Source organism: Marmota flaviventris, chromosome 8 (assembly GCF_047511675.1).
Source record: "Marmota flaviventris isolate mMarFla1 chromosome 8, mMarFla1.hap1, whole genome shotgun sequence".
Lineage (NCBI taxonomy): Eukaryota > Metazoa > Chordata > Mammalia > Rodentia > Sciuridae > Marmota > Marmota flaviventris.
This window is the reverse complement of record NC_092505.1, coordinates 52,431,935-52,445,677: the sequence shown is the minus strand read 5'-3', so window position 1 is coordinate 52,445,677 and position 13,743 is coordinate 52,431,935. Positions and strand designations below refer to the sequence as shown.

The following is a 13,743-nucleotide window of genomic DNA, read 5'->3' as shown; positions in this document are numbered from 1 at the left end:
TATTTAACTACCCCTAGTCTCCTTCAGCAGACAATTGAGGGATTGTTTGTGCTTGAGTTGTGTCACAGTTAAACAATGGGCCTATTAGAAGAGTACAGTGTGTTTTGGGCACACTTTTTGTTTCGCCTACTTGTTTGTCACTGAAAAGTAGCAAAAAGTGTTTGAACAGACTGGAAGAAGGGCACTATTTATTTGCTGGTTTCTTTTTAAAAGACATATTTGAGTAATGGTGGAACAAAGCATAAGGTAAATAAGTATTTTATCACAAATTATTTTTTCTGGATAAAATGTAAGAAGAATGTAAAGAACCTTATTACAACCTCATTTGACATTTTTTAGGCATTTGACACTGTCAGTAGAAGCAGTACACAAACAAAACCCCCAAAATCTGCTTTATGGAAAAGACAAGACTAAGGCCATAAATCAGCTATAAGGGGAAAAGTACAAATATTTCTGAAGATAAGTTTTATTAATATAGGATAGTTTATATATTATCTAGTAAAAAGCTGTTTTATAAAAGATTTAATAAATTCAAGAAGAATAGTATTTCCTTTGGGGACAGAACATGATACCATGAGTCAGTCGTCTTCATTGTCTAATATATAGAAAGTCTCTGCCTTTGAATTGCTCGAAATTTTGGTCTGGAAAAACACATAAAATGTTAACTAATGATGCAATTATAATTCATTGCCAAAGAATGCTCCAATATGCTGTATTAGCGTAAGTAAGAAAAAAAGAGCATGAGATTGAGTTGTTAGGAATTTGAATCTTAACCTTAGCAATTAGTTTAGTGTGAGTTGAGGCAAACCACTTACTGTTCGGTGGGTTTGTTCTTTCACATATAAGGGCGATAGAACAGACGAATCCTAATCCTTTATAATTTTAATATATCCTGAATTAATTTTCCTGTGTAACTCAAGTTTGGAGCATGTGAGGGATCATTTTGAGCAGGGAGAGACAGGAATGACCTTATCTAGGAAATCATTTTTATTGAGCTTGGAAGATTAGACTATCTAAATGATGTAGCAATATCCATGAAAATGGTTTAGGAAGGAAGATCTTTCATATATTTGGGAAACGTGAAGCATAGGACTGGTGTGGTGCATTCATTTGAAGTAAGATTGACTCAGTAATTTGTAGTTAAATGACCCTGAATGCCAGAGTATAGGCATTTAGAGTCCTCCTCAGGCTGTAGATTTTAGGCAGCTACTGAGGGAAAGCATAGCCAGGGAGATTGATATCATGTGTTATTTATTTATTTTTTTGGTACCTGGGATTGAACTCAGGGGCACTTGGCTACTAAGCCACATCCTCTGCCCTATTTTGTATTTTATTTAGAGACAGGGTCCCACTGAGTTGCTTAGGGCCTTGCTAAGTTGCTGATGCTGCTTTGGAATTCAAGATCCTCCTGCCTCAGCCTCCTGAGTCTCCTAGATTACAGGCATGTGCTACTGGGCCCAGCTAGTTCAAGCATCTAAATTCCTCTGACCACAGTTAAAGATGTAGAGACAAACTAGAGAAATCCTGAAATAAAATTCTCAGCTAAGCTGATGGAATAAATGTTGATATTACATCAACCCTATATCAAGGGTTGTGCTTATATTTATATTCATTTATATAATTTATTAGTTATTAGAATTGTTGCTGTCACATTTATTATCTTGAGTAATTTTGTTAGGGATATCTCTGACTCGTGTTAAATACGAAATTTGAGTTTTGTTTAGGCAAATATTGCTTAAGAGTCATGTTCATTAGGATTTCCTTAACACATGGCTAAATTCAACTTTATAGTGTACAGTCCCCAGAAAGATAGTTGTGAAATAGACAAAAAAAATGCCTTAGCTCCTCTTTAGTTCTGTTAGACTTAATCTGTGAGGACAATTTAAAAGTTACTGCATATTAAAATTAAGCAGAAGAGAAACAATTTAGGATAATGAAAGTATTAGGGTATAAAGAAAGGCTATGTTGTGTTAGGGTATAAAGAAAGGCTATGTTGTGAAAGTTGCTGTGTAAGTCATTTGCTTAGAATTTAGTGTTGCTCCTCATATAAATGTCATTTAGTCACTTTGGCTAATTCACAAAAGCCTGATATTGTCATGAAAAGCAATATGTTACATGATATTGCATGTGTATAAACTTTCAACCATGTTGGGATTAGATGGGTTTTTCTATCCTAGCATGGAAACCCTGCTAATGATTATATTTTCCTATGTAAAATGTGTTTGGTAGAGTAGAGGATGCAGTAAATATGGATCTTATAACAAAGAAATAAAAATGGGGGCTTGTGGGGAAACTAATGAATGTGATTTCATTTTTATTACATAATGTTATGTGTCAACATTTGGGATATCTTCAAAACCCATCGCACCCAAAGAACCATCATAAACTTTATGCATGTTTGGTAAAAGATCAAAGTACAAGAAAAATCAGTGGTTTTAATGTAACAGTAAGGAAAGTTCATTGCTATTTCAGACTCTACAACTAATCTTTAGGAAGTCCAGGTTTTCTAAAAGTTCTTAAATATTGCTTGCTTTTTTTTTAGCTACATACCTGGTTAAGACCAGATTTTTTTTCCCATAGACTTCAACTAAACCAACACAGCACACAGATTCTATCCACCTGTCTTCTGCTAAACCAGGCATTAAAAAGATTTTCAGGAGCTGGGCACATGCCTGTAATCCCAGCAGCTCTGGAGGCTGAGGCAGGAGGATTGAAAGTTCAAGGCCTGCCTAAGCAATTTAGCAAGACTCTGCCTCAAAATAAAAAATGAAAAAAGACTGGGGATATAGCTCAGAGGTAAAGTCTTCATGGGTTCAGTCCTCAGTATCAAAAGAAACTTTTAAAGGTTGTAAAATAATGCGAATCATCTAAGATTATTTTGTTTTAAAAAATGTTTTTCATAAAAATGTTATTTATTTAATATATAATGGATTTACTGTTATTATAAGTGAATTAAATTTTAAATAACTTATTTTAATTTCTTACAAAGTAAATATAAGTGTAACCCTCATAAACAAAAACTCTTTGGAATATATTAGCTTCCTTCGTTGCAACAAAATACCTGAGGAAATCAACCAAAAAGAGGAAAGATTTATTTTGATTCATGGTTTCATAAGTTTCAGCCCATAGTTGCGTGGTCCCTTTACTCTGGGCTTATAAAGCGAGGTAGAACATCATGGTGGAGCAGAGCTGCTTGTTTCGTGGCCGGCCAGTAAAGCCAGAGGGAGAAAGAAAGAACTGTTTCTTCCAACTTGGCCCAACCTTTTAAAGCTTCCACTACTTCCTAGTAACACCATCAGCCTAAGACCAAGCCTATTTAACACACCAGCTTTGGGGGGAAATTTAAAATCCAAACCATAATAGAATCCTCAATACTTAAAATATAAAGTGGCCAGGTACATTGGTGCATGCTTGTAATCTCAGCTACTTGGAAAATAGAGGCAGGAGGATTACAAGTTTGAGTCCAACATAAGATCCTGTTTGAAAATTTTTTAAAGATGGAAAAAAAAGGGTGGGAATATAACTCAGTGGTAGAGTGCTTGCTATGTATGTGTGCAGGCCTTGAAACTGAAATGTTTTGAAGAATTGTTATTGCTGTTATTGCTATTTGAAAATCGCTGTTTTGAAGAAACTGAGTGACTTAATAAGCATGTATTGAGAACAGGCAGTGATAAAGGGCATGCCTACCCTAATTTAAGCAGATACGTATTGGTCTTTTTCTCTGGCTTGTGGACTCTTAGAGAAGACCTAGGTCATCTTTTATTTCCTCAGTGTCTATCATAGAGTCTTTTTTTAAAAAAATGATAATAATAGCAGCTTTTAGTCTTTATTAGCTCATTTAATCTTTATTCTAGGTATTAGGTATTATTTCTTTTTCACTGAGGTGTAATTTACATAGCCTAAAATACTATTACTATTACTATTTTTTTAAAATTCTTCTTTGTTTTTCATGTCCTTGAAAGTTTTGAGAAGTATGCTGGTCAGGAATTTTGTAGTGGGCCCCTCAATTTGGTTCATCTGATGTTTTTATTATGACTACACTAGGGTTATGGGTTTTGGGGATGAATGCACACAGGTGAAGTGGCTTCTCATTACATTACATCAGGGATTAAGTTTTATTAATCTAAAACTGGTAACTGCTAACCGTGGTCACTGTTTGCCAGTTGTATTTGCTTGGCTGTATTTTCCAGGTTTAACTGCAAAGTTTTTTTCCCTTTTCATCCTTTGCAAATGAATTGTTAAATCCAGCCCATACTCAAGAGAGAAAATTAATCTCAACTTCCTACAGAGAGATGTATCTACATATATAAATTTGGAACTCTACTATACAGATTTGTCCTCCATTCATTTATTTGTACCTATGTGAAATGATGTATATTTATTGTGTACTTTGAGTTGTAATCTAATACTATATTAATTTTATTGTTTGTATCATTCCAGCATTGGTTTTTGGGAACTCTTTCCTATGTCCCTTGTCTCTTTGACATGTCCTCATCACTCCACACTTTTTTTCATTTTGGTACTGGTGCTGGCGATTCTGGGGATTGAACTCACAGAGTCTAACACATGCTAGGCAAGCATTTTACTGCTAAGCTACATCCCTGGGCCTTTTAAAAAATTACTTATTTTAATTATTTTTAATATGCACCCATAAGAGAGTTGTCACTTATTGTGATTGCAACAAAATTAGAGATCAATGTGAATAGTCAATTGCGTTCTATTGAAGTTATATGTCCTATTGTCTGTAGTCCATCTACTTTTATTTATTTATTTTTTTGACTGACATGGTTTTCATTTCTGCTTTATGGAGGGGTGGCATTATACATATGTTTAGTTCTCCATAGCTATTAGGTTTTTTAAAATTCTAATTAGTTACACATGACAGTAGAATGCATTTGACATTTTGTATGCAAATGGAGCAAAACTTCTCATTCTTCTGCCTTGGCCCTTTTTAAAAATTTCATTTTGAGACAAGTGCCTGCTAAGTTGCCCAGTCTGACCTCAAATTTGTGATATTTCTGTTCCTGAGTAGCTAAAATCACATACATGTGCTACCATGCCCCACACATTTATCTTTCTAAAGTACTTCCTTATCTTCTGAAAACTACAAGATGCTCTAGGCTCACTTCACATTTTCCCTGTTTCAGGCCTATAACCAGCCATGTCTTCAAGAAATCCTGAAGCACAGTTAAGTCATTTGCCCAAGGTCACACATTTAAGCAAATGGTAGAACTAGGATTCCAACCAAAGCAGATTCTAGATCCTATGCTGTTAGCCACAAAACTGGACAATGTGCTCCTGGTATTGTTCTATGTAATTAATTAATAAATTAATTTGCTTTTGTTCAGTTGCTTTTGAGTTTCTAGTTATGTTTTGTTTGTGGACAAGCCTTAAAATCAGTTTACATCAAGTAATTATTGTGCCCTGTGTTTGTGTTTCCTTTTTCTCTTTCTCCTTCCCTGCCCCCCTTTTCTCCCTTCCTCCCTCCCTCTCTCCCTTTGGCTCTTTCTTTCTTTCTTTATTCTAGGGATTGAACCCAGGGCCTCTTGCATTCTGAATGCATGCTCTGCAACCAAGCTGTACCCCAGTACTCTTCTGTTTTATATTACTTTGTTAACCACAGCTCTGATGATAGTAATTGAGTTTAAAAGCTAGTAATTAGCCACAGATTATCACTGTTAAATTTTTGGTGCATTTCCTTCTGTCAGTACGTATAAATGCGTTTAAATTTTTTATTTTCTTCTGATTTTTAAACAGTGTGCATAAATATGGAATTACAAGATACAAAAACCAGATATTGTAGCTTTATGTGCCATTTCTGTTGTAACTGGAAAGTGAACCATTCTAGGAGTACTATGTGTGCCTTAGTGTTATAAGAACATTAAGACCTAAACATCCATCTTGGTTTATCTATTCGTCAAGTAATCCTTGCAATACTTGATATTAAGCCTTATCTTTCTTCCATCTGTAGCAAAATAGATCCCCTGTGGTAGTGTACACATTGGTAGCAGTCCACACTTAGGAATAGCCAGTTGAATCTGCTTGCCTTCCCCCCTGTCCCCTTAAGAAAACAACCAGCATGCCCCCCACCGCCTGCAAGCAGCTGGTTTGGAAGAATCATCTGAGGCATGTCTTTGGTGCTACCTAAGTTTCCACCCTACTGCTTCCTTAGGCAGGCAGTCTTCCCCATATATATATATATATATATATGTGTGTGTGTGTGTGTGTGTGTGTGTTTTATTTCCTTTCCCCAGCCTTTCTCTATCTGGTTATCCCCCCAAATGTGTACTTTTTCTCCTTAACTTCTCTTATGCTTCTTCTTGTAGGCTGAAAAATAATTGTCATTTTAGCAGATAGTAGTGTGCTAAAGTAGTTCAGTAGCACAGGTAGTGCTTGTGACACACTCTAACAAGGGAATCAAAAGCTGTAAGATTTGGAGTAGAATTTGGTATAATCTCTTCATCCCTCCATTTTCTAAGTGCTATTATTATTTTTTTCAATACACATACACAATTTTGTTTACTTAAATATATTACATACTATAATCAAATCAAATCAAGATCAGATACCAATAAAAACCTTGTTTAATGGGGAAATATGTTGTTTCCTAAATAAACTTTTGCATCAGAACTTGTATAAATTAGGAATCCTCTTCCCTTTACTCCTGATTTTAAATGTGTTTGACCCACCTTTTTAAAAGATAAAATATAAGCATATGTAAGCAAAATTGATATTTCTACCAAAATGGCCATATCTGTAAGTGAGGTCACCTGATTGCCTGGACAGGGTGACAGAACCTTGGGGTTGTGGCCACACCCTTGGTTCTATGCTCTAGATTTAATTTTGACAGTGTACCTGAATTGGTCAAGCTTCATGTGACTGTCTTACAAAAGAGACTAATGTGTATAGATCAGAATATCAGATTTCCAGAGACATCAAACATTGCATCAGTGGCATGTTCTTTTGGGAAATTTAGGTGAAGGTAAGTTATTAATCACAAGATTGATTTGTGTGGAATCCTAACAGGGGGGTGTTAGTTCATGGGTTTAAGATCTAAGCATCCATCTCTATTTCTAAAGAGGGACCAACCAGAGATATTCTAATTGTCTGGTCTGGTCTCCTCTTTGGAATTTTCTGAGACTCCATGTTGTCTGTCCATTGGAACTGTCTCACAATCAGTTGATTAGGGGAATTGCCTTTTTTTTTTTTTTTAATAAGTTGTAGATGGACACAGTACCTTGGTGCTGATGGACACAACCCAGTGCCTCACATGTGTTAGGCAAGTACCCTACCACTGGGCTATAATCCCAGCCCAGGCATTGCTTTTGATATGTTAGTGTTATCATGATTTCCACTTGGCTTTTTAAATATTTAGTAACATTTTAAAACTAAACATTTGCTAATTTTGTTAGGGGAGATTACCTTTGTAAGAATCACAATGTTATATATGTTACTGATTTTTGTCTCTTAAAAAATTAGTACATGGGCTGGGGATGTGGCTCAAGCAGGTAGCGTGCTCGCCTGGCATGTGCGGGACACTGGGTTCGATCCTCAGCACCACATAAAAATAAAATAAAGATGTTATGTCCACCAAAAACTAAAAAATAAATATTAAAAAATTCTCTCTCTCTCTCTAAAAAAAAATTAGTACATATTAATTATACAGGATGGTGTGTTTCATTGTGGCATACTTGGGCATATGTAAGAACATAATTTGATCAATTTTACTCTTAAATGTCTCCCTCATGATTTATTGATTCTCCCCCACCCCCCAAATTTCACAGATGTCACTTTAAATGGATAACATTTTCTAATTTGGAGTGTGTGGGAATTAGTTACTACTGTCTTCTGCTTGTGCATACTGCTTTTTTTAATGTTGTTTATTAATTGTTTTTTGGGGGGTTTGCTTATCTGTTTCAGGCCATTTCATAATTCTGAATCATGTCTGACAACGGAGAACTGGAAGACAAGCCTCCAGCACCTCCTGTGCGAATGAGCAGTACCATTTTTAGCACTGGAGGCAAAGATCCTTTGTCAGCCAATCATAGTTTGAAACCTTTACCTTCTGTTCCAGAGGAAAAAAAGCCCAGGAATAAAATCATCTCTATATTCTCAAGCACAGAAAAAGGTAAATAGCTGTTGTGGTTTTAAGAGTCTCAGCATTAGTTTATTATTTGATGTTACCTGTGTTGGTCCTTTACTGTATGAACAACGAACAGATCCAAGAAAACAGTTGGTGCTGATATATAGGCACTAATGAAAACACTACTTTAGGTGGCCATGGTGATTTGTGCCTGCAGCCATAGCTCCTTGGGGAACCAAGGCAGGAGGATTGCTTGAGCCCTGTTCATTGCAGGCCTGGACAATATGGTGGCACCCTGTCTATAAAACAAAATAAACAAGAAAACTAGTTTATTTGAAACTGTAATAGAAAATTATAAAATTATAAAGTTGTTTTCATCCTACTTATTACAGCCCATGAATTTCTATACTCATTTCCATTTTCTGAGACTTTGGGCTATAGTTAAAGGCTTTCTCACATTAGTGGGGATTTGTGATTGTCTTTGTGTTGCTTTAACAAAATATCTATGTCTGGGTACTTTATAAGAAAAGAGATTCATTTGGCTTAATAATTCTGGTGGCTGAAAAGTCCAAAGAATGTGGCCCTTATGTCAGGTTAGGGCCCTTGACATCTTGACAACATGACAGAGAAACAAAATGGGAACCAGTTGCTTGCAGAAGGGGACGTGTGTGGGCCAGAATGTAAGAGAGTGGGGAGGAGCTAGACTTGTTTTTTTATTATTTACCACCTTCTCCCTCAGGAACCAATGCACTTCTTGAGACAGGCATTAATGTATTCTGAGATGGTAGGATCCAGTTGCTTCCCACTAGGCCCCGCCTCTTAAAGATCCAGACACCTTTCAATGCTATAACTGGGGACCAGTCCTTTAAACATGAACCTTTGAGGGACAAACCATATCTATCCATAGCAGTGATATTTTGAGGAAACCTGACTTTCCACATGCAAACACACATACATACACACACACATACACACACACCCTGTGCTGAGGATTAAACCCAAGGTCTCACACATACCAGGCAAGCAATCTACCAAGCTATGTCCCCCAGCCCAGAAACCTACTATTAACAGAATGGTAACATAGGGACCGTAATCCCCTTTCTGATTTCCTGGAGTCAGCTGTGTTTTGGAATAAAGAGTTTTTCTGATTTTTGAGTAGTTCCTCAGAAGGATCTGAGGTAGCCTTAGTGATTAGCAGTGTGTCTTCAGTAAAACATGTCTAGTCCAGGGGTTCTCAGCCTCAGCACTACTGATATTTTGGTGCCAAATAAGGTGTGGTTGTAGCAGTCTGTTCCCATGCATTATTGGATGTTTAGCAACATTCCTGGTTTTTACCCACTAGATTTCAGCAACCCTCTCCCATTTGTGACAACCAAAAATGTCTCTAGACATTGCCAAATATTCCCTGAGGGACAAAAGCACTCCCAGTTAAGAACCATTGACCTTGTCACACATTGTGGGACAAAGGCTGTAAATAATCCCATATATATATATATATGGATAGATAGATAGATATACATATCTCTATATATGAAAAATTGTATATATTTATATGAGAAGTCAAGGAAGAAACTTGGTTTTCAGAGCTTTTTCAAATAAGGGTAGGGGAATTATTTATTTAAACACATTGAGCATGCTAATTTGGCTCTGATAGATGATAGTCGATATTAGCAAAGATAAAGATACAGGTCCTAAGTCTACATGGAGAGGTAAACCCAATTGGAAGAATGATGCTTTGTATAAAATAATAATACACTTTTTTTTTGTACCAAGGCTGAATCCAGAGGTGCTTACCCACTAAACCACACCTCTAAGTCTTTTATATTTTATTTAAAGACAGGGTCTTGCTAAGTTGCTTAGGGCCTAGCTAAACTAAACTCAAGATCCTCCTACCTCAGGCTTCTGAGCTGCTAGGATTACAGGCATGTGCCACCATGCCTGGTTTGAGACACATTTGAGTTTTTTTTTTTTTTTTTAATTGTCAATGGACCTTTATTTTTATTTATTTATATGTGGTGCTAAGAATCAAACCCAGTGCCTCGCACATGCTAGGCAAGCACCCTACCACTGAGCCACAACTCCTGCCCCACATTTGAGATTTTAAAATAATGAAAATTTGAGTTAACATTAATAAAGAATCAAATCTTGGAGAATTTTGATTTACAAACACGACATAATCATTAGACAATTGCAAACTTGTTCATTTTGTCACATATATCACTTATTTCTAATTTTGCTTTTATTAAGATTTTATGCAAGAGCTGGGGATATAGCTCAGTGCTTGCCTCAAATGCACAAGACTCTGGGGTGAATCTCCAGCACCATTTAAAAAAAAAAAAAAAAAAGATTTGGGACTGGATATGTAGTTCAGTGGTAGAGTGAATGCTACATGAGGTCCTGGGTTTGATCCCCATTACCACCTGAAAAACTTTTTCCATGAGGCTATAAACTGAAGAGCCTAGCGCAAGTATGGCTTTTAAATTTATGTAACAAGGGATCAGCTGTGTATGTGGTATGTTTGAAGATAAAAATTAGGCTGGATTAAGTAAAGGATAAAGGGGAAGAAGACAGAGCAGTGAACCAAAAACTGTGCATGGGAAGAAGGTGAAAAAGCATGGGTTAGCACCAAATCCTCATCTTCCATAGTAGAGGGTCAGTATGTTTAAAGTGGGAAAATCTGAAAATGTCAGTGTAAACACAGCATTTGAAATTACGGAAATTAAAAGTAAAATTATGGTGGTTAGTACCAGAACAAATTGCAGAATTGAAATTACTTGCCTGTGGGGAACCAGAATCCAAAGCAGAGTAAGGGAATGTTCAAGATAGGGTAAAAAATATGTTGGGTACAAGATTGAAAGTATGTTGGAAATACACACACCCGTGCACACGTACGTGCATATATGTTGGGTGTAGTAGTGTATGCTTGCAATTCCAGCAACTTGGAAGGCCGAGACAGGAGGATTACAAGTCTGAGGCCAGCCTTGGCATCTCATCAAGACCCTGTCTCTAAATAAAGAAATTTTAAAACGGAATTGGAGATATAGCTTCAGTGGTAGAATACCCTTGGGTTCAATCTGGGGACTGGATACACACACACACACATACACACACACACACACGTACATAGTTGGGGACAACCTTGTAGCTGGTAAAAGAATACTATAAAATGAAACAAAACAAAATAGAAAATGTGAACAATCTAATACCTGACTTTGGATAATGGTTAGGGTTTATGAACAAACCGAACATGCATTTGCATAAATGTAAAACAACATACCCGTCTCTGATCATTTTTTTTTTTCCATCTCTGATCATTTTGAGAATCCTCCTTTTTTGCTCTCCATTACCAAAACTTCTCTTTCCCTTCCTTTCTCACAGAATTACCTAGGAGCTGCAACTAGCCCCGGGTCTTTTTTCTTCATCTTAAATAGAAGTTTCTGAGCTGAGGATATAGCTCAGACAGAATGTTTGCCTAGCATGAATGAGGCCCAGGATTTGATCCCTAGCACTGGGGAAAACAAAACACAAAAAACACAGACGTTATTAGCCACATACAAAGTAAAGAGAATAGTATAATGAACTTCCTTCCCAGCTTCAGTCATTACCATCATTTTGCCTCCTTTTGACCCTTCTTTCCAACCCATGTTCCTGTTCTTATTGTTCCTACCTGGGAGCTACCATCAAGATGAGGGAGAATCTGTGTGTGTGTGTGTGTGTGTGTGCATTCATGCTAGGCTGTTCCTACTATATTACTAGTTCCCCCATCCCTACCTGCTTGGCTTCTTTCTTCAACCGCCGGCAACATTTCTGCATTAGTGTTCTACCTACATCTTGAGCCGCTGTTTCCTAGTTGCTTTTCATCTTTGAACATTCCTCATATATTGTGTTCTTTTACATATAGTGATTTGGTGTAGAAGAGGAGTACTGCAATGTGTAGCAATATACCATCTTTACAGAGGTCTAGAAGGGAAAGAATTACATTTTCATTTTAAAAAAATCACAATGATTCCACAAAAAATACTTTAAGGTGTCTTCAATGATTACTGGTTTTAATTGGTGTCACTGGAAAAATTTAAAACATCAGAAATAACTTTAAAAAATTGATATATAATTGTACATATTTATGGGCTACTGTGTGGTATTTTGGTACATGTATTCATTGTATAGTGATGAAATCAATATAGTTGGCATATCCTTCATCTTCAATATTTATGATTTCTTTGTGTTGGGAACATGTAAAGTCCTCCCTTTTAGCTTTTTTTTTTTTTTGATCCTGGGGACTCAACCCAGGCTTTGTGCATGCAAGCTATTTTATTTTAAATATGTAATAAATTAGCATTAACTACTGTCACTCTCCTGTGCTATCTAATGGTAGAACTTATTCCTAATTGTAATTTTGTACCAAAGTTAATTATAATTAATACTTCCATGTAACCTTTTCTCTCCCCCTCATCTTCCCCAGCATTTGGTAACCACTGCTCTTGACATCTGTGAGATCAACTTTTTTTTTTTTTCCCACATGAATTAGAACATGCAGTATTTGTCTTCCTGTGCCTGGCTTAATTCATAGTATCCTTCAGGCCCATCTTTGTTGCCACAGGAACACGACTTCATTCTTTTTTATGGATGAATAATACTGCATTGTGCATATATTCCACATTTTCTCTATCAATTCATGTATACGGGCACTTTGGTTGTTTCCATTCTTTTGCTTTATGAATATAGCTGCAATATGCGACTGTAGATTACTCTTTGACATAACGATTTCATGTCCTTTGGATATATATGCCCGGTGGTGGGATTGCTGGATCAGATGGTAGTTCCAGTTTTAGCTTTTTGAGACCCCTCTATATTGTTCTCTATAATGGCTGTACAAGTTTATATTTCCACTAACAGTGTATAATGTATAAGACTTCCCTTTTCTCTACATCCTCTCCAGCATTTATTATTTTTTGGCTTTTTATTAATAGCCATTTTAATTGGAATGAAATGATATCTGATTGTGATTTTGATTTGCATTTCCCTGATGATTTGTGATGGTGAGTAATTTTTCATATGCATGTTGGCTATATGTTTGTATTCTTTTGAGAAATGTCTGTTGAGATCATTTTACCCATATTTAAATCAGATTATGATTTTTATTTCCTGTTCCTTACATATGATTTTTTTTTTTTTTTTCTGTTCCTTGTACATTCAGGGCATTCATTCTTTGTTGGATGAATGGTTTGCAAGTATTTTCTCCTAATCTGCAGGTTGTTTCCTTACCCCATTGATTGTCTGGAGGCTTTTTTTTTAAAGTTTATATAACTTTTCGTGACAATCCAACTGAAGAAATCTTTTTTACTTTCCTGATAATATGTATCACATGCACTGTGTGAATCATCAGAGATACAGTAATAAGCAAAGCAGATATCCTTACTCTCATGACACCAACCAAAAACTACTGTAGCATGTAATTATAAACTATTAAAGTGACACAGGGTTAATGGAAAATGTTCGTCTAATCTGAAGTATTTGGGAAAGCAAGGAAATGAAAATAGAGCTGAAGAATAAATGATGATAAGTGAGAAAACAGTTAAAAAGTGAGTTCAATGCCTTGGAAAGAGCCAGCCACAGGAGGCATCACAGTATAGCATGGAGCTGAGTGTAGTCCAGAGTCA

The 13,743-nt window shown here is 36.2% G+C and overlaps 1 protein-coding gene across 1 annotated transcript in view; it reads left to right on the top strand.

Moving 5' to 3' along the window:
* The window catches only part of Pak2 (p21 (RAC1) activated kinase 2), a 74,712-nt gene that overhangs the window by 26,424 nt on the left and 34,545 nt on the right, over nucleotides 1-13,743 (top strand). Inside the window, exon 2 of the mRNA XM_027935930.2 lies at nucleotides 7,921-8,128. Within this exon, the coding sequence (XP_027791731.1) occupies nucleotides 7,942-8,128 (187 nt within the window). The 5' untranslated portion in view covers nucleotides 7,921-7,941. The remainder of the gene's footprint in view (nucleotides 1-7,920; nucleotides 8,129-13,743) is intronic.